The sequence below is a fragment of the Mobula hypostoma genome, chromosome 6, assembly GCF_963921235.1.
Source record: "Mobula hypostoma chromosome 6, sMobHyp1.1, whole genome shotgun sequence".
In the NCBI taxonomy this organism is placed as follows: Eukaryota; Metazoa; Chordata; class Chondrichthyes; order Myliobatiformes; family Myliobatidae; genus Mobula; species Mobula hypostoma.
The window spans coordinates 107695943-107719537 of NC_086102.1; the positions used below are offsets into that span (position 1 = coordinate 107695943).

The following is a 23595-nucleotide window of genomic DNA, read 5'->3' on the forward strand; positions in this document are numbered from 1 at the left end:
CTCCTCTCTGCAAGATCCAGTTAAAGGTGTTAAGTAGTAATGGGGCTAACTGTGTCTTCAGGGACTTGTACCACTCTGAGGTAAACCCATCAGAACCCGGGGACTTTCCAGCCTTTAACCTAGAGATGGCCACGTTCAGTTCTTTGACAGTTACTGGTTCTAATAAACTTTCATTTTGTAAATCTGTAAGTTTAGGTAGATCTAAAAAATTCAATACACTGTCTATATAGGGCTCATTGGGGGCCCAGGGTTGGGAGTACAGCTCTCGATAATATGTTTCAAAACTCTCTTGAATTTTCCCTATTGTACTCTCCACAAGCTTTGTCTTTGGATTCTTTATTTTATGAATTGTATTGTCTGCTTGTTGTTTTCGTAATTTATATGCTAATAATCTAGCTGATTTACCTCCTACTTCATAATTCTTTTGTCTCAGGTAAAGAAAATTTCTTTGAGTTTCCAACGTATAAATATCATCAATTTCACTTTGCAATTTCCTAATTTCCTGTTTTCGATTTGAATTACTTTTGTTGCTATCTACAACTTGAAGTTGTTTTAATCTTCCTTGAAGGTCTGCTAATTTTTGTGCATTGATTTTTTTCATGTGAGTAGTAATGGAAATAATTTTCCCTCTCAGTACAGCTTTCAATGTATCCCATAAAATCACTGGTGATGTTTCTCCCGTGTCATTAAGGTCTAGATATTCTTTGATTTCTCCCCTTAATCTCTCCATTACTTTCGGGTTATTGAGTATATGTGAGTTTAGCCTCCATAGTGTTTTCCTCATTTTCCTTTCCAGGATTAGAGACATAGAGACTGGGCTATGATCCGACAGATCAATTGTTGCAATATTACAGTTTTTTATCCTGAGTCTATCTGTATTAAAGATAAAGAAATAGTCTATCCTTGAATAGGCTGAATGAGGGAAAGAGTAATATGTATAATCTTTACTAGTAGGGTGTAATTCCCTCCAGACATCTATAATTCCCAACTCCTCCATCAATGAATTCACTTTCCGAGTCAGAGGTTTATTCTGAGTAACTATTCTTGAAGAATCTAATATAGGATTTAATCTAATATTAAAATCCCCTCCACAAATTACTACCCCTCGAGAACTGACCATTAGGTCAAAAATGTGTCTATAAAATGACCATTCACTACCTGGAGGAGCATAAACATTCAGCAATGTTATTTCTGTACCTTCTATTCTTCCTGTGATTTTTACAAACCGTCCGTCTTTGTCTCTAGTCTCTGAAATATGTTCATAATTAAGAGTACTTGATAGTAAAGTAGCTACCCCTCTTTTGTGACTCAACTTATATGATGAATAAAATACATGCTTAAAGCCCATTCTTTTTAATTTTCCATGTTCAGATTGGCTCATATGTGTTTCCTGGAGGAAAGCTATTTGTGCCCTCTCTTTTTTCAATTTAGACATAATCTTATTTCTTTTAATTGGATTCAAAACTCCATTAACATTATAGGAAATTATTTTTACCAATTCAGTTTGCATTTTTCTCTAGTAGAAAAAAAGCACTCTCCTTTTCTAACCAAACAGTAAGCAATCCCTTCTCAACAGTAAACCAAGACATATAACCACACCCTAGACATTTCTGAACGTATAACATTTGAAAATTTTTCCCAACTTCCCACAGTGAGGCCTGAGCACCGACCCGCCTCAGTTCAGAGGGATAACCTCTATCTTCACCCTGTGTTAGAGGGCCCTCAGCAGTTTGAATAATCATAGAGAATTTTCTCCTATTTATGTCTCGACCATATTGCTATCATTCAAGTTATTCCGCCTAGTTTATTTTCAGTTACCAGTTTTCATTTCACTTTTAAGTCTGATTTACTCTTTTCAGTCATTTCTCTTAATAAATCTGTATTCTCTGTACATTCGCGTCTGAATATTTGCAGCTTTTCCTTGTAGTTTGACACTCTGGTTCGAGTGGAGCGTCCTCGCCCCACTAACTGCCACGACTTCTGCCGAATCCTCTCCAGTAGCGACTCCGGTTGGGTGATAACTTTAATAGGTAGTCCCCGGTCCGCCAGGTCCAATGTTGCCTCCTCCACCGTAGCGTAAGTTTTTGTCCCTTCGTCGTAAAAGACTCTCAGCCGAGCTGGATACAGGGTCTGGAATCTGATGTTGTTTTCCTTCAGGACTCTCCGTGTTTCCGTATATTCCTTCCGTCTGGCAAGAATCCCCGGTGCGTAGTAGTGGTCTAAACTGATTTTGCAGTTGTTCCACATGAAACCTTTCTTTTGCCATGCTCTTTTAAGCACCTCTTCCTTAGTTCTGTAACTGAGAAATCTGATCAGAATCGATCTGGGCTGGGCGCCTGCCGGAGGCTGTGGTGCCAACGCGCGGTGAGCCCTTTCTATCTGTAGGTCTTTTGCGGCCGGTATATCAAGGTTCTCTCTAAGCAGCTTCTCCACGAAGGGAATCATCAATCCGGGTTTACCTTCGGTTCCTTCGGGAACTCCGTAGATCCTCACATTTTCCCTTCTCGAGCGGCCTTCTTGATCTATTAGTTTCCACTGGAGCTGGTCTTGTAGCTTCAGCATTTCTGCTATCACTTCCTCTGCGTTTTGTAGCTTCTCTTCAATTCCAACAATCCTCGCTTCGGCTTCATCTATCCGCGAGTTAGTTTTTACTATTTCTTCTTTAATATCTTCCAGCTGTTTGCTGTTATCTTGTCGGAACTCGCGAATCTCTCCGAGAATCAAAGACAGAGTCACTGATTCCCCCTCATTATCTCCGTCCTGGCTTACCGTGGGGGAGCTAGGCCCGTCGCCTTGCTGCATCTCTTTATGTTTATCAGCCTTCGAAGCGGACTTTTTATTCTTGTTCTTAGACATCATCCTTGCCCCTTTTATTAATATAGTTATGCAATATTAAGTATTTGTCTAAATTCGATTTTGGGGCAGTTTACCTTCTTTTTTGTCGAGAGACCTTTTCCTTACGCCGCCATTCCCTTGATGACCCGGAAGTCCCCCATTTCCTTTTTCTTAAAGGGAATCTGTACTTGTGACCTCAGTCTGCCGTCTGGGTCCACCGATTTTGAAGGTCAATAGATTTTTAAAATGAATTAAAACAATGTTCCTGACTGAAGTCCCCATGTCTGTGACTATGGATTTCAGCTGTAGTCATCCTAAATGGGAATATTTGCTGATTCCCTTTGGAGCTGCATGCAAAGAGTTTCCACTTTCCAGCACCATCAGTTGAAGTGTTGTGTTAGGACTGAACGCATCCATGTTCATCATATTTTGTCTGGGTAGCCTCCAACCTGATGACATGAACATTGATTTCTCCATCTTCTGGTAATTTCTGCCCCTCCCCCTTCCCCCTTCTCTCCTTTTCCTTTCTGGGTCCTTCTTATTTTGGCTTCTGCCCCCTTCCTTTTCAGACCTGATGAAGGGTCTCAGCCCAAAACTTTGACTGTTTATTCCCCTCTATAGATGCTGCCTGACCTTCTGAATTACTCCAGCATTCTGTATGTGTTGCTCAGGAAAGAATTGTTCGATGTTCTATGTCCACTCTTCCCCACCCTCACATTCCCCAGGTCTGAGGAAGGACTCCTGACCCAAAACACTGACTGGTTTCTCCCTCCACGGACGCTGCCTGACTGGCTGAGTTCTTCCATCATTTCTGATTTGTTTTTGGGTTAAAGCATGTTTGCTCCCTCCCCTCAGTGCTTCACAACCAAATAACAATGTCACTGTACAGGAAGGAGGTAGAGAGCCTAGTGACATGGTGCCATGACATCAAACATTCCCTCATGGTCAGCAAAACAGAAGAGCTGGACGTTGACTTCAGAAAGGGAGAGGGTGAACATGTTCTTGTCTACATCAATGGTGCTGGGGTCAAGAGGGTTGAGAGTTCAGGTTCCTGGGAATGAACAACAGAGAAAGCCAGCGCAGGTCCAACCATGTATATACCATGGCCAAGAGAGCTCACCAGCGCTTCTACCTCCTCAAGAGGCCAAAAAAATCTATATCAATGATCTTGATGATAACGTGTTAAACTAGGATCAGCAAATGTGCCGATAACACCATGATTGTAGTGGACAGCGAGGAAGACTATCAAAGCTTGCAGCAGGATCTGGTCAGAAAAATGGAAGATGGAAGTTAATGCAGAGGTCTGAGGTGTTGCACTTTGGTAGGACAAACCTGGGTGGGGCACTAAGGAGTACCATAGAACAGAAGGATCTGGGAATACAGATCCATAATTCCTTGGAAATAGTGTTACAGATAGATAGAGTCAGAAAGAAAGCTTTTAGCACGTTGGCCTTCATAAATAAAAGTATTGAGTACAGGAATTGAAGTGTTATGTTGAAGTTGTATAAGACATTGGTGAGGCCTAATCGGGAGGATAGAGTGGCCAGACTGGTTCAAGCTGACAGGAAGGTGACAGTAACTCAAATAACCACGTGTTACAACATTAGTGTGCAGAAGAGTATCTCTGAATGCCTCAGACTTTGAAGTGGATGGACTACAGCAGCAGAAGATCATGAACATCCACTCAGTGGCCACATTATTAGGTCCCTAATAAGGTGCCCATTGAGTGTAAATCAGACTACTGAGTAGAAGAGCTGGGGTGTTATATTGGAATTGTACAGGATGGTGGTGAGGCCTAATTTGGAGTACCATCTGCAGTTCTGATTACCTACCTGCAGGAAAGATATCGATAAGGTTGAAAGAGTACAGAAAAAATTTACACAGATGTTGCTAGGACGCGAGGACCTGAGTTATAGGGAAAGGTTGAATAGGTTAGGACTTTATTCGCTAGATCGTTGGAGAATTTGGTTAGATTTGGTAGAGGTATACAAAATTATGAGGGGTATAGATAAGGTAAATGCGAACAGGCTGTTTTTGCGGTGAGGTTGGGTGACACTAAAACTAGAGGTCATGGGTTACGGGTGAAAGGAAAAGTGTTTAAGGGAAACATAAGGGGAAATTCCTTTACTCAGAGGGTGGTGCAAGTGTGGAATGAGCTGCTAGTGGAAGTGGTAGATGCGGGTCCGATTTCAGCATTTGAGAGAAATATGGATAAGTGCATGAGTGAGAGGGTAATGGAGGGCAGGTCAATGAAACTAGGCAGCATAATAGTTCAGCATGGTCTAGATGGGCCAAACAGCCTGTTTCTATGTGGTTACTCTCTGAATTTCTTTAGCGAAGGAGTGGTAAATCTGTGGAATTCACTGCCACAGATGGCTTTGGAGGCCAAGTCATTGGGTCATTAAAGCAGAGGTTGATAGGTCCTTGATTAATAAGGTTCTCAAAGGTTTTGGGGAGAAGGCAGGATAATGGACTAAGAGGGGTTAGAAACTAAAACAATGATTCTATTTCTCACTTTACAGATGCCTCCTGACCTCCTGAGTACCTTCACTATTTTTTGATTTATTTCAGATTTACAATAATATTTTGCAGATTTATTACTTACTTTTTGCAGCAGAGAAGGAAGCCATTTGGCCCTCAGAGCTCATGCTGGCTGGCTGCAGCTTAATCCCTCTAGTCCCATTCCCTCCCCACCTCTGTAGTTCCCTCAAACCCTCCAGGTTATTCTTTCTCTTATGCCCACCAAATCATTACACGAACACACACACACACACACACACACACACACACACACCAATGCCTCTATATCCTCAAAAGACTAAAGAAATTTGGCATGTTCCCTTTGACGCTCATCAAAGTTTACCGATGCACCACAGAAAGCATCCTATCCAGATGCATCACGGCTCCATATGGCAACTGTTCTGCCTGTGACTGCAAGAAACTGCAGAGGGTCATGGACCACAGCTCAGCATATCACAGAAACCAGCCTTCCCTCCATGGAAGCAGCCAACATAACCAAAGACCCCACCCACCATGGACTGTCTCTCTTCATCCACACCCATCTGGCAGAAGATACAGAAGTATGAATTCACAAACCACCAGGCTTCTACCCTGCTGTTATAAGAGTATTGAACAATACAATAACATGGACTCTTGACCTCATAATCTACCTTGTTATGATTCTGCACCTTATTGCTTACCTGCACTGCACTTCCTCTGTAGCTGTTACACTTTATTCTACATTGTTATTGTTTTACCTTGTTCTACCTCAATGTGTTGTGCAATGATTTTATCTGTATGAACAGTATGCAAGACAAGCTTTTCATGTGATTATAGTAAACCAATTACCATTTCCACTTTCACACACAGGAACATGCACACACACCAACATACTAACATACACATACACTGACAGTTAGATGCACACACAAATACATAAACAGACACACACAAATATACAGTACACACATTATATAGACACATGCATGTGTATACGCACTGACATACACACACACTGACAGACACGCAGATACATATACAGGTATGTAGACAGGTAATCACTGATGCACACGTACACATAGGTAGAAGATGGACCCACATACACACACAGGCACACCCAAGGCACACTGACACACAGACCAATATAACGTATATGCATATCGAAAGACGTACATATATATATAGGAGATGGATACATGCAAGCAATTGTACCTCCCTCATACACACTGAACATGCACAATCTCACACCAAATGTACAAACTGACCAGATCCTCACACACTTACATTCAAAGTCCTTCTCACTGTAGGTCCTCTCAGGTTCTTGCGGAGGCCGGTCACTCAGCAGATCTCTCAGGCACTCCACTGCCAACAGCTTGTCCAGCTCTTCCTCATCCTCCTCTTCCTCTGCCTCCTCGTCTGCCTCCGCTGCTGACCTTTCAGCCTCATCTTCTGCCTGCTTGCAGGGAATCGGAGGGGATGGGGTTAGTGCAGGAAGATGAGGTGCTGAGGTGGAGGATTAGTCAGGATCTCATTGAATGAAGGAACAAGTGAGTGGATATTATGTCAATGTAGGGTCAAATGGCGCAGAAAGTTCAAAGTAAATTTGTCATCAAAATATGTATATGTCACCATATACAATGCCGGATTCATTTTCTTGCAGGCATTCACGGTAAAACAGAGAAATACGATGAAATCAATAAAAATCTACACACAAAGACTGACAACCAATGTGCAAAAGAAGACAAACTGCTCAAAAATAAATAAATTGTATATATATATATATTTTTTTTAAATATAATAAATAAATAAATGCATAAATGAATGAATAAATAAATAACTAATATTGAGAACATGAGTTGTAGAATCCGTTCAGAATTGAGGTGAGTGAAGTTATCCATGCTGGTTCAGGACCCTAATGGATTGAAGCATGATACTTTACTGAGGCAGCAAGAAGTGTCCGTGGAGGGGAGGCTGATTTCCGTGATGAGCTGAGATGTGCCCACAACTCTCTGCAGTCTCTTGCTGATACGTGCAGAGTAGTTGCCATACCCGCTCGGCCTAATGAGTTCCTCCAGCAGATTGTTTACCAATCCAGATTCCAGCATCTGCTGTCTCTTCTGTCTCCACTAATACCATTGCATGCACTGTGCTAACTATGGCTAACTGACAGTTAAACACAGTGATGTATCTGATTCCAGGTTCTTAGGAGTGAACATCACCAATGTTCCTGGTCAAACTGCACAGAAGCCAAGGCCAAGAAAGCTCACCAACTCATCTGCTTCCTCAGGAGGCTAAAGAAAGTTGGCATTTTGCCAACTTGGTATTTCCTTACCAATCTTTATCCATGTAGTGCCCTATCCAGATACATTACAGCTTGGTATGGCAACTGCTCTGCCTGTGACCACAAGAAACAGCAGAGTTGTAGACACAACTCAACACATCAGAAGAACCAGACTCTCCTCCATGGACTCTGTCTACGCTTCTTGCTGCCTCAGTAAAGTAGCCAGCATAATCAAAGAACCCACCCACCCAGGACATTTTCTCTTCTCCCCTCTCCCATCAGGCAGAAGATACAAAAACCTGAGAATAAGATTAATGATTAATGTCACATCCTGTACACAAGTGTAAAGGAGAACAAAATAATTGTTACTCCAGATCCGATGCAGCACAGAAAAAACATAAGATAAAGAACCTAATAATAATTTTTAAAGAAACACAATAAATATAAACACACAAGATAGCTTATTTTCATAGATTGATTTTGCATACCATTAGGCTCAAGGACAGTTTCTACCCTACTTTGTAAGATGACTGAATGGTTCCCTGGTGCAATAAGATGGACTCTTGACCTCACTTCATTACTAACTTCCACCTGCCTGGACTGCACTTTCCCTGTGACATTAACACTTTATTCTGGAGTTTGTTATTGTTTTACCTTGTGCTACCTCAAAGCATTGTCTAATGATTTGATCTGTATGAACAGTATGCAAGACAAGCTCTTCACTGTATCTTGGTACATGTGATAATAATAAACCAACTTCAATTCTGACTAACTGGAGACTGAGAGACTGGGGTGCATCCTGAACGTGAGGGACAAGGATTCAATTTAATTTGTTTGATTTAGCTGTCAAACAAATCCTACACTGGAATAGATGAGGAAAGCTCCTTCAACACCAACCCATCACATACTCCCTGACTTATGCTCCACAGATTCTCTCCAGTCATACACCCCGACTCCAACACTACTCACCATGTGTGAGCACGTGGGGACATTTGCCAGCTCCTTGCTCCCATTGGTTGCCATGGTCACTGTGACGACACAGGGCAATGTCCAATCAGCCTTTCTCCTTCACTGCCGTCTTCACCACAAACCTTAGGGGTGGCATAACCTGCTGGGAAAAGAGCGAGTGAGTATGAGAGATAGAAGAGAAGAGCAAGAGAGATATCCAGTGTGTGGGTATGCGAGAGAGAGAAATTGAGCATGTGTGAGAGACGGGGTGAGAGAGCTAGTGAGAATGTAAAGAGGGGGAGAGAACAAGAGAGAATGTGAGAGAGAAACTGTAAAAGAAGGAGAGAGACATTGAGTGTATGAGAGAGAGGGGAGCATGAGCAAGAGAGGGAGTGGCAGTAGAAGACTGGGGGTGACCTGGTACATTATTGTGAGTGGCATAGATAATGTACAAGCAGATAGTCATTTTCCCAGGGAGGGTGTGCTAAAAACATGAGGGATGGGATGAATATCAGAGGTGAAAGATGTAAAAGATCAAAGCACAAGAGATTCTTCAGATGCTGGAAATCCAGAGTAACACATCCAAAATACTGGAGGAACTCAGCAGGTCAGGCAGCATGGAAAGGAATAAACAGTCGACTTTTCGGTCTGAGACCCTTCTTCAGGACTCAAAGATTAGCTTTATTTGTCATGTACACATTTAAACCTACAGTGAAATGTATCCTTTGTGTCAAATCAAATCAGTGAGGATTGTCACAAAAACAAGAAAATCTACAGATGCTGAAATTCCCACATAATATACACAGAATGCTTTGGGCCGACACCCTTCATCAGGACTGCAAACATGAGAGAATCTTCAGATGCTGGAAATCCAAAGCAACATACACAAAATGCAAGGGGCTCGGCCCAAAATATCGACTACTTACTCTTTTCCATAGATGCTGCCTGGCCTGCTGAGTTCCTCTGGCATTTTGTGTGTGTTGCAGCAAGGATTATGCTTGGCAGCCCACAAGTGTCACCATGTAGCATGCACACAACTTACTAACCTTAACCGTACATCTTTAGAATGTGGGAGGAAACTGGAAACCCGGAGAAAATCCGCATGGTCGCGGGAGAACATACAGACCACTTACGGACAGTAGTGGGAATCGAACCCCGATCTTACAGCTAGGGCTGTGATATGTTGTGCTAACTGTTACGCTACCGTGTTGCAGGGGCAGCATCTTTCTACAAAGGGTGGTGTGTATTTGGAATGAACTGCCAGATATAGTGATTGAGGCAGCCAGATTAGCAACATTTAAAAGCCATCTAGATAAGTCCGAGGATAGGAGAGGCTCAGAGGACCCTGAGGGCCCTGGGCCAAATGTGAAATGGGGTCACCTCTTTTTCTTTTATTAGGAAGAGAGAGAGAGCCTGTGGTATGTCGAATACCGGGTGAACGAATAGTCTTTGGGGTACTGCAAGTCTGTCTCTTTATTGATGCTTTGCTACATGCTCAAGTGCTCAGTGGGGTTGCCGATGCTTTTTTGTTGGTTGGGGGGGGGTGTCGTTGCTTTGCTGCTGCTTATGCGTGAGAGTGGGGAGTTGGGGGGGTCTTTGGGGTTCTAATATTTAACTGTCACTCATTCTCTGGGGCATTCCTCTGTTTCGTGGGTGTTTGTGAAGAAAAAGAATTTCAGGATGTATATTGTATACATTTCTCTGATATTAAATGTACCTACTGAAACCTGTTGAAATGCAGGTAGATGGGACTAGATTGCTGGGTAACATGTCAGCATGGACAGATTGGGCCGAAGAGCCTGTTTCCACGCTGTACCATTTGCGACACTCAAAGGGGAGTTGACGAGTGTTTGATTGAATCAATTACAGAGCTAAATGGAAACAAGGAGAAAGGAAAGGGATTGGTGGGATTTATCTGCGGGGAGAGGGGCACTGACATGGTCAATGGCCAAGTAGCCCCTAATAGTGTAATCTTCATAGGGAAAAAGAATTTTCAAATGTTTAGAGAAGAAAACTCAGAAAGTTAGTGTGGATCAGCAGAGCTACCGTACGAATAATGTCAGGCAAGAAGCAAGACTAATTCACAAAGCTGGAATAGACAGCAGGATCAACTTGGTGAAGTGATCTGTACAGAACTGTTCACTCTTTCACTGAAAAGAACAGAGAGATGTAGAGAAATAACACAAAACTCAATTTCCCTGTTATATTATTTAAATATTTTCACTAACACTTTCTAACAGAACAGTAAGGGAGTTTCCAGTGGAAGAACAATCAAAAGTACTAGCTGTCCTTAGCAAGAAATCAAATCAAATCAGACATAAAGAAACTGCTGTATCCCAGTGTTATACAGTGACAGACCCATCTCCACTCCTACTGTATCCCATGGTATACTGTGACAGACCCACCCCCCATCCATACCATACACCAGTGTTATACAGCAACATATCCGTCCCCACCAGCACTGTATCCCAGACTTTTACTGTGACACACCTGTCCCCACTGGTACTGTATCCCAGTGTTATACAGTGACAGACCCGTCCCCACCGGTACTGTATCCCAGTGTTGTACAGTGACAGACCCATCCCCACCAGTACTGTACCCTCGTGTTATACAGTGACAGACCCATCCCCACTGGTACTGTGTCCCAATGTTATACAGTGACAGACCCGTCCCCACCGGTACTGTATCCCAGTTTTATACAGTGACAGACCCATCCCCACCGGTACTGTATCCCAGTGTTATACAGTGACAGACCCATCTCCACTCCTACTGTATCCCATGGTATACTGTGACACCCACCCCCATCCGTACCATACACCAGTGTTATACAGCAACATATCCGTCCCCACCAGCACTGTATCCCAGACTTTTACTGTGATACACCTGTCCCCACTGGTACTGTATCCCAGTGTTATACAGTGACAGACCCGTCCCCACTGGTACTGTATCCCAGTGTTGTACAGTGACAGACCCATCCCCACCAGTACTGTACCCTCGTGTTATGCAGTGACAGACCCATCCCCACTGGTACTGTGTCCCAATGTTATACAGTGACAGACCCGTCCCCACCGGTACTGTATCCCAGTTTTATACAGTGACAGACCCATCCCCACCGGTACTGTATCCCAGTGTTATACAGTGACAGACCCATCTCCACTCCTACTGTATCCCATGGTATACTGTGACACCCACCCCCATCCGTACCATACACCAGTGTTATACAGCAACATATCCGTCCCCACCAGCACTGTATCCCAGACTTTTACTGTGATACACCTGTCCCCACTGGTACTGTATCCCAGTGTTATACAGTGACAGACCCATCTCCACTCCTACTGTATCCCATGGTATACTGTGACACCCACCACCATTCGTACCATACACCAGTGTTATTCAGCAACATATCCGTCCCCACCAGCACTGTGTTCCAGAGTTTTACTGTGACGGACCTGTCCCCACCAGTACTGTACCCCAGTGTTATACTGTGACAGACCCGTCCCCACCGGTACTGTACCCCGGTGTTATACAGTGACAGAACTATCCCCACCGGTACTGTACCCCGATGTTATACAGTGACAGACCCATCCCCACCTGTACTGTATCCCAGTGGTATACAGTGACAGACCCGTCCCTACCGGTACTGTACCCAGTATTATACAGTGACAGACCCATCCCCACCAGTCCTGAAACCCGGTGTTATACAACAACATATCCTTCCCAAATGGAACAGTATCTTCAAGTTTTACTGTGACACACCCATCCCCACCATTACTGTACCCCGGTGTTATGCAGTGACAGTCTAGTTCCCACCAGTGCTGTATCCTGATGTCCTACAGTGCCAAACTTGTCCCCGCAAGTACTATACCCTGGTGTTATACAGCACAGACCCGTCCCCACTAATACTGTATCCTGGAGTTTACTGTGACACACACAGCATCACTAGTACTGTATCCCGGTGTTATACAGTGACAGTCCCATCCCCACCAGTACTGTACCCCAGTGTTATACAGTAACAGACTAGACCCACTGGTACAGTACCCAGTGTTATACAGTGACAGAACTACCCCCATCGGTACTGTACCCAGTGTTATACAGTGACAGAAAAGGTCCCCACTGATACTGTACCCCAGTGCATACAGTGACAGACCCGTCCCCACCGGCACAGTATCCAGTGCTATACAGTGACAGAACTATCCCCACTGGTACTGTACCCAGTGTTATACAGTGACAGACCAGTCCCCACCGGTACTGTACCCCAGTGTATACAGTGACAGACCCGTCCCCACCAGTACTGTACCCCAGTGTATACAGTGACAGACCCGTCCCCACCGGTACTGTACCCAGTGTTATACAGTGACAGACTCGTCCCCACCAGTACTGTACCCGTGTTATACAGTGACAGACCCATCCCCACTGGTACTGTACCCCAGTGTTATATAGTGACAGACCCGTCCCCACCTGTACTGTACCCAGTGTTATACAGTGACAGACTCGTCCCCACCGGTACTGTACCCAGTGTTATACAGTAACAGACCCATCCCCACCGGTACTATACCCAGTGTATACAGTGACAGACCCATCCCCACCGGTTCTGTACCCTGGTGTTATACAGTGACAGACCCATCCCCACCGGTACTGTATCCTGGAGTTTACTGTGACTCACACAGCATCACCGGTACTGTATCCCGGTGCTATACAGTGACAGTCTCATCCCCACCAGTACTGTACCCCAGTGTTATACACTAACAGACTAGACCCACTAGTGCTGTACCCAGTGTTATACAGTGACAGACCCGTCCTCACCGGTTCTGTACCCCAGTGTTATACAGTAACAGACTTGACCGACTGGTACTGTACCCCAGTGTTATACAGTGACAGAAAAGGTCCCCAACGGTACTCTACCCCGGTGTATACAGTGACAGATCCATCCCTACCGTTTCTGTACCGCAGTGTTATACAATGACAGACCCATCACAACCAGTACTGTAATTCTGCTCTTATACAGTGACAGACCAGACCCTACCAGAACTGCACCCAGGTGTTATTCAGTGCAGACCTGCCCCCACCAATAATGTGTTAGTGTACATTCAAGGTGAGGGTCACTCAATAGGGAACTCTGTCCATGTACTTGGTTGCCAGGCCACTGGGAGGTCCATGTGTGTCAGGGGGACTGAATCTGGACTATCTATTTGCTCACTCCCTGTGGATACAGCCCTCTCCTTCCCCCATATTCCCAATAGGACTGACCCTCCCCCTCCTCCATATCCCTTGTGGATCTGGCCCTTCCCATTCCCAAATTCCCTGCGGATCTGAGATTCCATTTCACATACCCCTGTGGATCTGACACCATCTCTCCCCACATCCCCACTGTGGGTCCGGACTGTCAATCCCCACATTCCCTGTGGATCTGACTCCCCCCACTCCCCGATATTCCCTATGGATTCGGAACCCACATTCACTGAGGATCCGAGATTCTCCTCCCCACATGCTCCTATGGATCTGACATCTCCACTCCTCCACATTCCCTTTTCATCTAACCATTCCCCTTCATTGGGGCTTGCTGGACACTGGGAAGAACTGCTGCAGCAGGGCCCGGCAGTGAAGGTCCTGGTTTAGCCATGGCTGGGCAGCAACACCACAAGGAGATGGAAGGATCCGACAGGCTGGTGATGATCCCGCTTAATGGGGAGGGCTGGCCGCAGGTACAGACACCCTGTATGGTGTCTTTCAGGTGAACAGTGTGGTGCTAATGCTTCTGACAGAAGTTAATCCAGAAATTAATTACTACAGTTAGGGATTTACATCCTCCCTTCTTGAAGGAACTGGGCCAATTACACTGCATGAACCAGCTTCCCTGCAGTGCACACGCACAATCATGTTCTACAGAGGTCGTCTATGTCCTTGCGGAACACACACACACAAACTGAGGGGAGGGAACAAACATGCTTTCACCCAGTCAGAAATGCTGGATCTCAGCCACACCGGCAGCTCATGTGGAGTGAGAAACCGGTCAGTGTTTTGGGTCAGGAGTCTGGGCGTGGGGGTGGTGGTGCAGAGGAGTGGACACAGAACGTTGAACAGTTCGGTACAGAGCAATGCACACAAATTGCTGAAGGAACTCAGCAAGTCAGGCAGCATCTATGGAGGGGAATAAGCCGTCAATGTCTCTGGCCAAGGCCCTTCATCGGGACTGAAAAGGAAGTTGGCAGAAGCCAGAATAAGAAAGTAGAGGGAGGGGAAGGAGTACAAGCTGGCAGGTGAGAGGGAAGGTGAGTGGGGAAGGGAATGAAGTAAAAAGCTGGGAGGAGATAGGTGGAGAAGGTAAAGGGCTGAAGAAGAAGGAATCTGATAGGAGTAGATAGCAGACCATGGAAGAACAGACAGGAGAGGAGAGGGACTAGAGGGAGGTGATAGATACTTAATCGATCCCAAAGGAAATTACAAAGTCACAGTAGCATTACAAGTGCACAGAAATACAAATATTAGAAGAGAAGTAAGAAAGAATAAAATAATAATTTACCTTAAAAGTAAAATTTACAAGATTTGCAAGTCAAAGATTATATGATTTACAAGTTCATACTGATAAGATGGTAATGCAAAAATTACTGTCATATTATACAGTAATGGGTGAACATTCACACAGTCCAGATAAGAAGTGATGGTACAGTGTTTCATAGGGTGTCCGCGATAGCATGGTGTGGTAAACAGAGCTAAAACGAGCTTAAACAGAGCTCTGGTAAACAGAGGTTAATAACAGTCTAACAGGAGGAGGTCATCACTTCCCTGGCTACAGGTTGACTCATTATAGAGCCTAATGGCCAAGGGTAAGAATGACCTTATATAGTGCTCTTTGGAGCAGCGCAGTTGTCTTAATCTATTACTGAAAGTGCTCCTCTGTTCAGCCAAGGTGGCATGCAGAGGGTGAGAAACATTGTCCAGAATTGCCAGGACTTTCCAGAGGGTCCTACCACAACCTATAGTATGTCCATTTTGACTCCTATAACAGAGCCAGCCTTTCTAATCAGTTTATTGAGCCTGTTGGCATCACCCATGTTGATGCCATTGCCCCAGCACACCACCACATAGAAGATTGTACTGGCAACAACAGACTGGTAGAACATGTGAAGGAGAGGCCTGCATACTCTAAAGGACCTCGGTCTCCTCAGGATGTAGAGGTGACTCTGGCCCTTTTTGTACACAGCCTCTATGTTGGTGCTCCACTCAAGTCTGTCATCCAGGTGCACCCCCAGGTACTTATAGGTCCTCACCACATCCACGCCCTCATCATCAAAGGTATCAGGGAGCAGTGCAGGCTTAGTCTTCCTAAAGTCCATCACCATCTCCTTTATCTTACCGATGTTGAGCGGCAGATGATTCAGCTTGCACCTTTTGACAAAGTCCTCTACCAGGCCCCATATTCACCCTCCTGTCCTCCCTTTATACATCCAACTATTGCTGAGTCATCAGAGGATTTCTGCAGATGACATGACTCAGTGTTATATCTAAAGTCCAATGTATACAGAGTAAACAGGAAGGGGGCCAATACAGTCCCCTGTGGGACCCCAGTGCTGCTTATAGCCATGTCTGACACACAACTCTGAAGCTGCACAAACGGTTGTCTGCCAGTCAGGTAGTGCTTTATCCAGGATACAATGGAAGTGCCAACCTCCACTGAACAGATCTTTTCCCCAGCATGAGGGCTGTATGGTATTGAAGGCACTTGAGAAATCAAGCACCTCACAGTGCTGCCCTGCTTATCCAAATGGGAGTAGGCTCCGTTCAGCAGGTAGATGACAGCATCGTCAACTCCAATGTGCTCCTGGTAGGCAAACTGCAGGGGATCGAGGGCTGATCTGACTAGGAGTCACAAGTGAGTCAGGAGCAGCCTCTCCATGTTCTTCATGATGTGTGAGGTCAGGGCCACAGGACTGTATTCATTCAAGACTTTCGGTTGGACCTTCATGGGTACTGGGATCACACATAATGTTTTCCACACATTCGGGATCTTTTTCAGGCAGAGTCAGATTGAAAATGTGCTGGAGAACCCCACACAGCTGCTCAGCATACTCCTTCAGGACCAGCGGTTTCACACCATCTGTTCCCAATGTTTTGCGTCTCTAGAGTTTCCCCAGAGACCTTCTCACCTGCTCAGTAGCGAAGGTGAGTCCATGATGACCGGGGAGTTGGCGGAAGATGGGGGCTGGGGGAGGCGAAGATCGGGGCAATAACAGTTGGTATGTGGAGGCGTGGACGGTAAGTGCAGAAGAAGGAGGGGCTGTAGACAGTGTAGCCTGTGTTATTTAACAGCCCCTGTTGTGAGAAGGAGTGAAAGGGTAACCAGAATGGAGAATGGTAAAAGAGAGAAGTAGAGATGGCAGAGAAATTACCAGAAGTTGGAGAAATTGAAGCTCATGTCTTCAGGTTGGAGGCTACCCAGACAGATTTTACAGTATTTCTGTTTTTGCACATTTTTAAATTATCTATTCAATATACGTAATTGATTTACTTGTTTATTTATTATTATGTTGTATTTTTTCTCTCTCTCTCTCTGCTAGATTATGTATTGCATTGAACTGCTGCTGCTAAGCTAACAAATAGTAAACCTGATTCTGATTCTGGTCCACCCAAAACTTGTTGCTCTTTCAGGATCATTGATTGGAACACTGCGCAGACGCAACAGAAGCGTTCCCATGCAGGTCCAGCAAAGAGCTTTAAAAAGCAGCCAGTTTTTTGATGGGAGTCATTGATTGGAGTGCTGTGCAGATGCCACAGAAGCGTTCCCGTGCAGGTCCAGTGAAGAGAAATGTATGCTCAGTAAAAGGAACAATAGTGCCGACTATTATCTAAATGGAGAGAAGGTTCAAACATCAGAGGTGCAGAGGGACTTAGGAGTCCTCGTGCAAGACTCTCTGAATGTTAATTTACAGGTTGAGTCTGTGGTAAAGAAGGTAAATGCAATGTTGGCATTTATTTTGAGGGGAATAGAATATAAACGCAAGGAGATAATGCTGGGTCTTTATAAGACACTAGTCAGTCCGTACTTCGAGTATTGTCAACAGTTTTGGGCTTCATATTTCAGAAAAGATGTGTTGTCATTGGAGAGAGTCCAGAGGAGTTTCATGAGTATCATTCCAGGAATGAAGAGGTTAACATATGAGGAGCGTTTGGCAGCTTTGGGCCTGTCCTCACTGGAATTTAGAAGAACGCAAGGGGATCTCATTGAATCCTACCGAATGTTGAAAGGACTAGATAGGTTGGATGTGGAGAGGATGTTTCCTGTGGTGGGGTATCCAGAACTAGAGGGCATGGCCTCAAAATTGGGGTGTGACCTTTTAGAGCGGAGGTAAGGAGGAATGTTTTTAGCCAGAGAGTAGTGAATCTGTGGAATGTTCTGCCACAGACTGCGGTGGAGGTCAAGTCCGTGGGTATATTTAAGGCGGAAGTTGATCATTTCCTGATCAGTCAGGGCATCAAAGGATATGACAAGAAGGCAGGTGTATGAGGTTGAGTGGGATCCAGGATCAGCTGTGATGGAATGGCGAAGAAAACTCGATGGGATGAATAGCCTAATTTTGCTCCTATGTCTTGTGGTCTTTTGGATTTATGGACATCGAGATGTCCGTAAGGGAATGATAGCGATTGGCACATTCCAGGCTGCAGGAGGACATGCTGAGGGATGCAATGAAGCTTGATGTTATCAACGGAAAGCCTTTGTGGGGAGGGAGCATAGTCTGGGCTCCATCCACTACCACACATGGAGGGACTGAGTCATGTGGGTAAGCTCCTCAAACAATGAAAAGGTGAATGCCCGTAGTATTTGAAACGAGATCAGTGAAGCTGTGGCACAAATCAGTACAAGGGTGTATGATTTAGTGGCCATTACAGAGACGTGGTTGCAGGGTGGACAGGATTGGAAATTAAATATCCAAGGGTATCAAGTAATACGGAAGAATAGGCAGGAAGGTATAGGGGGTGAGGTAGTGCTCTTAATTAAAGATGAGATCAGGGCAATAGTGAGACTATATAAGACCTAAGGATCAGAATGTTGAATGCATCTGGGTAGAGATTAGGAATGGTAAAGGGAAAAAACTCAGTAAAGGGAGTTGTCTATAGGCCACTGAATAATAACATTACAGTGGCACAAGCAATAAACAGAGAAATATCTGAGGCATGTAAGAATGGAACAGCAGTTATCGTGGGGGACTTTAACTTGCACATAGATTGGGTCAATCTATTTGGTCGAGGCAGTCTTGAAGAGGACTTCATAGAATGCATAAGTGATGGCTTTCTTTAACAGCATGTTACTGAACCTACAAGGGAATCTGGTATCTTAGATCTGGTCCTGTGCAATGAGACAGGTAAAACTAACTGTAGATTGGGAACACAGGCTATAAGGTGGAACAGTTGAGGAACAGTGAAAGACTTTCAAAGAGATTTTTCATGATGCTCAACAAAGGGGAACGTCGACTCAGACCATGAGAGGCCCACGTTGGGCATTTTCATGCCTTACAAGACGCAGGTTGGAAGTCTGTGTGGGGCGCCACTCCTCGTACAGACACTAGAGCAATGTGTGGTTAAGTGCCTTGCTCAAGGACACAAACACATTGCCACAGCTGAGTTCAAGAACTAGCGACCTTCAGATCACTGGATGAACGCCTTAATCCACTTGGCCACCTGCCCAACTCGCAAAGTATATTGCAGTTACAAGCAAGAACAATAAGGGTGGGGAGAGCTAGCCTTGGATAACAGAGGAAATAAAAGAAGGCATCAAACTAAAAGCTTTTGCATACAAAGCTGCCAAGAGTAGTGGGAAACTGGAAGACTGGGAAAACTTTAAAAAGCAACAAAGATCCACTAAGTGAGCAATAAAGAAAGGGAAGATAGATTATGAAAATAAACTAGCACAAAATACAAAAATGGACAGTAAAAGTTTCTATAATTATATAAAGTGGTAAAAGATGGCTAAAGTGAATGTAGGACCCTTGGAGGTCGAGAAGGGGGAATTGATATTGGGTAATGAAGAAATAGCAGAGGCTTTGGATGATTACTTTGCGTCAGTCTTCATGGTGGAGGAGATGTCTAACATGCCAAAGAGAGATGTTATGAATGCGATGGGTGGTGAGGACCTCCATACAATAGCTATCACTAAATAGGTAGTGCTAAGCAAACTTGTGGGCCTGAAGGTAGGAAAGTCCCCTGATCCTGATGGAATGCATCCCAGGGTACTGTACAAAATGGCAGAAGTTATAGTAGAGGCTTTAGTGGTAATTTACCAAAATTCTCTGGACTCTGGGCAGGTCCCGGCAGATTGTAAGATGGCGAATGTCATGTCACTGTTCAAAAAAGGACGTAAGCAAAATGCAGGTAACTAAAAACCAGTTAGTTTAACACCTGTAGTTGGGAAAATGCTTGAAGCTATCATTAAAGAAGAAATAGTGAGGCATCTGGAAAGAAACGGATCCATCAGGCAGACACAGCATGGATTCAGCAAAGGCAGGTCCTGTTTGACAAACTTACTGGAGTTCTTTGAAGATATAACAAGCGCAATGGATAAAGGGGAACAGATGGACGTTATTTACTTGGATTTCCAGAAGGCGTTCGATAAGGTGCCACATAAAAGACTTATCCATATGATAAGGATGCATACAGTTGGGAGTGATGTATTAGCATGGATAGAGGATTGGTTAACTAATAGAAAGCAGAGAGTTGGGATACCTGGGTGTTTCTCTTGTTGGCAATCAGTGGTGAGTGGTGTGCTGCAGGGTTCAGTGCTGGGCCCACAAATGTTCACGACATACACTGACGATCTGGAAGAGAGGACTGAGTGTAGTGTATCTAAGTTTGCTGATGATACTAAACTGAGTGGAAAAGCAAATTGTGCAGAAGATATGGAGAGTCTGCAGAGAGATTTAGATAGGTTAAACGAGTGGACAAGGGTCTGGCAGATGGAGTACAATGTTGGGAAACGCGAGATCATCCACTTTGGAAGGAAAAATGAAAGGGCAGATTATTATTTAAATGGTTAAAAAATGCAGGATGCTGCTGTGCAGAGGGACTTGGGCGTGCTTGTGCATGAATCACAAAAGGTTGGTTTGCAAGGGCAGCAGGCTATCAAGAAGGCAAATGGAATGTTGGCCTTCATTGCTAGAGGGATTGAAATTAAGAGCAGGGAGGTTACGCTGCAACTGTACAGGGTACTGGTGAGGTCATACCTGGAGTACTGCGTGCAGTTCTGGTCTTCTTATTTGAGGAAGGATATACTGGCTTTGGAGGTGGTGCAGAGGAGGTTCACCAGGTTGATTCCAGAGATGAGGGGGTTAGACTATGAGGAGAGATCGATTTGCCTGGGACTGTACTCACTGGAATTCAGAAGAATGAGAGGAGATCTTATAGAAACATATAAAATCATGAAAGGGATGGATAAGATTTGCTTTTTCCAGAGAGTGGTGAATCTGTGGAATTCACTGCCCAGGGAAGCAGTGGAGCTACCTCAGTAAATATATTTAAGACAAGGTTGGATAGATTTTTGCATAGTAGGGAAATTAAAGGTTATGGGGAAAAGGCAGGTAGGTGGAGATGAGGCCATGGCCAGATCAGCCATGATCTTATTGACGGGCCAGGTGGCCTACTCCTGCTCCTATTTCCTATGTTCTTATGAATCACCCTAGGGACCACGTTAGAGTCACAGAGCGCTACAACACAGAACAAAGCCCTTCAGCCCACCTAGTCTATCAACCAGCACCTAGATCATAGCCCTCCATACCCCTCTCATCCATGTACTTATCCTAACGTCGCTTAAATCTGCATCCATCAGAATTTTGTCTTTCTCTATCAAAACTCCCCTCATTCTCCTATGCTCCAGGGAAAAAGTCCTATTCAACCTTTCCCTATAATTCGGGTCTTCAAGTCCTGGCAACATCCTGTAAATCTTCTCTGTACTCTTTGAATCTTACTGATATCTTTCCGGTAGGTAGGTGACCATAACTATCCACAATGCTCCAAATACCAGCATCTTTTGCAAATTCAACATACAGTAATATCTCAACTAAATACTTTGATTTATGAAGACCAATGTGCCAAAAACTATTGTTACAACCCTATCTACCTGTGACACCACTTTCTAGCAATTATGGATCTGTACCCCCAGATCTATCTGTCCTAACATACTCCTTGGTTCCCCTTCTGCTCATTGTGTACTGTATGTCTCAGCCTGGTTTGTTCTCCCAAAGTGTAACACCTCACACTAGTCTGCATTAAGTTCCATCTGCCATTTTTCAGCCCATTTTTCCAGCCGCGCCATATCAAACTTTGATAGCCTTCCTTGCCGTCCATTACACACACAGTCTTGGTGTCATCCGTAAATTTGCTGGTCCAGTTTGTTATGGCAATTGTGCTATGTTTGTTTGTGTTTTTCTTATCTCTTTAAAGTTTACACTACATAGTGTAATTTACACTAAGGGTGCAAAGCTTTTTGCACTGTTTTTTCCTATTCTGTATATTTGCTCAGTGGCTACTTTACTAAGCACTTCCTGTGGCTAATAAAGTGGTCATTGAGTGCATGTTCATGGTCTTCTGCTGCTGTAGGCTAGCTACTTCAAGGTTCAACATATTATGTGTTCAGTGAAGCCCTTCTGCACGTTACTGTTGGAACATGTGATTATTTGAGTTACTGTTGCCTTCCTGTCAGCTTGAACCAGTGTGGCCATTCTCCTCTGACCTCTCTCATTGACAAAGTGCTTTCGCCCACAGAATGGCCACTCATTGGATTTTTTTTTTGTTGTTTTTTGCAACATTCTCTGCAAACTCTGGACACTATTGTGTGTGAAAATCCCAGGAGATCAGCAGTTTCTGAGATAGTCAAACCACCCCATCTGGCACCAACAATCATTTCGCGGTCAAAGTCACTTAGGTCACATTTCTTCCCCAACAACTGAACCACAGTATATCTGCATGCTTTTCTGCATTGAGTTGCTGCCACATTATTGGCTGATTAGATATTTGCACTAACAAGCAGGTGTACCTAAAAAAGCAGGCACTGAGTGTATATTTTATCATGAATAAAGTCTATTTTTGAAATAAATAAAAACACCCCAGCTGTATCAGATTCCAAGCCATCAGGATTTGGTATAGCAGATTATTCAAGTTTTTCTACACACTTCAACAGTTTATTTATAAATTCAAGTTTAATTGTCATTCAACCATACATGAATACCCATGAATACATTCCTCCAGGGCCAAAGTACAAAATGATATAGGGCACATATAGCACATCTAAGATACAGTAGCAGAAATTATACAGTTGCACAAAATTAATAGTATAGCCCAAGTCCTGAGTGAAAATCCATGTTCTGTAGATTGATTGTGCATGGATATCACAGGCAAGAAGAAGCCCGTGGATGAATGCAATCTGGGTTGTCTTCCGCAGAGCCAACACTGGAGACAGCACTGATGGGAGGGAAGGGCCAGCCCCCAAACCAGCATGGATGCTGCGCCACACTGCCTCCGGCATTTCCTCTCCTGGATGGCTGCAACAGGCAAGCCTGCGGCAGGAGGCCTAGTCCACACTACTAACGAGACCACCCAGCTTTCCTGGCATTGGTCTTGCCAATGAACCAGTGAACCAGACTTACAGTTTTCCACATTAGCAAAGTCCATCAGGGTCTTACGATCACAAGAAAAACGTCCAAGGCAATCACTGACTGTTAGTCTGTGCACCGCCTTTGCACACTGGCTCCAACACCTTTCTACAGCAGGCAGCATCACGGTCCAGTCCTCTCCAAGTCCAGCTCCTCCACGCCTTTGCACACTGGCTCCAACACCTTTCTACAGCAGGCAGCATCACGGTCCAGTCCTCTCCAAGTCCAGCTCCTCCACGCCTTTGCACACTGGCTCCAACACCTTTCTACAGCAGGCAGCATCACGGTCCAGTCCTCTCCAAGTCCAGCTCCTCCACGCCTTTGCACACTGGCTCCAACACCTTTCTACAGCAGGCAGCATCACAGTCCAGTCCTCTCCAAGTCCAGCTCCTCCAC

At 44.6% G+C, this 23595-nt stretch overlaps 1 protein-coding gene across 4 annotated transcripts in view; it reads right to left on the reverse strand.

The window, feature by feature from the left end:
* LOC134348271 (anion exchange protein 3-like) overlaps nucleotides 1-23595 on the reverse strand; it is a 171736-nt gene that overhangs the window by 141235 nt on the left and 6906 nt on the right. For 2 of the 4 annotated variants that reach the window (XM_063051402.1, XM_063051400.1), the window contains exons 2-3: nucleotides 8585-8723; nucleotides 6619-6787 (exon numbers count right to left, since the gene is read on the reverse strand). In XM_063051402.1, coding sequence (XP_062907472.1) covers nucleotides 6619-6787; nucleotides 8585-8638 — 223 coding nt within the window. In that variant the 5' untranslated portion in view covers nucleotides 8639-8723. Of the gene's footprint in view, nucleotides 1-6618; nucleotides 6788-8584; nucleotides 8727-23595 lie in introns of all 4 variants that reach the window. The other 2 variants (XM_063051401.1, XM_063051403.1) reach the window with 2 other exon arrangements.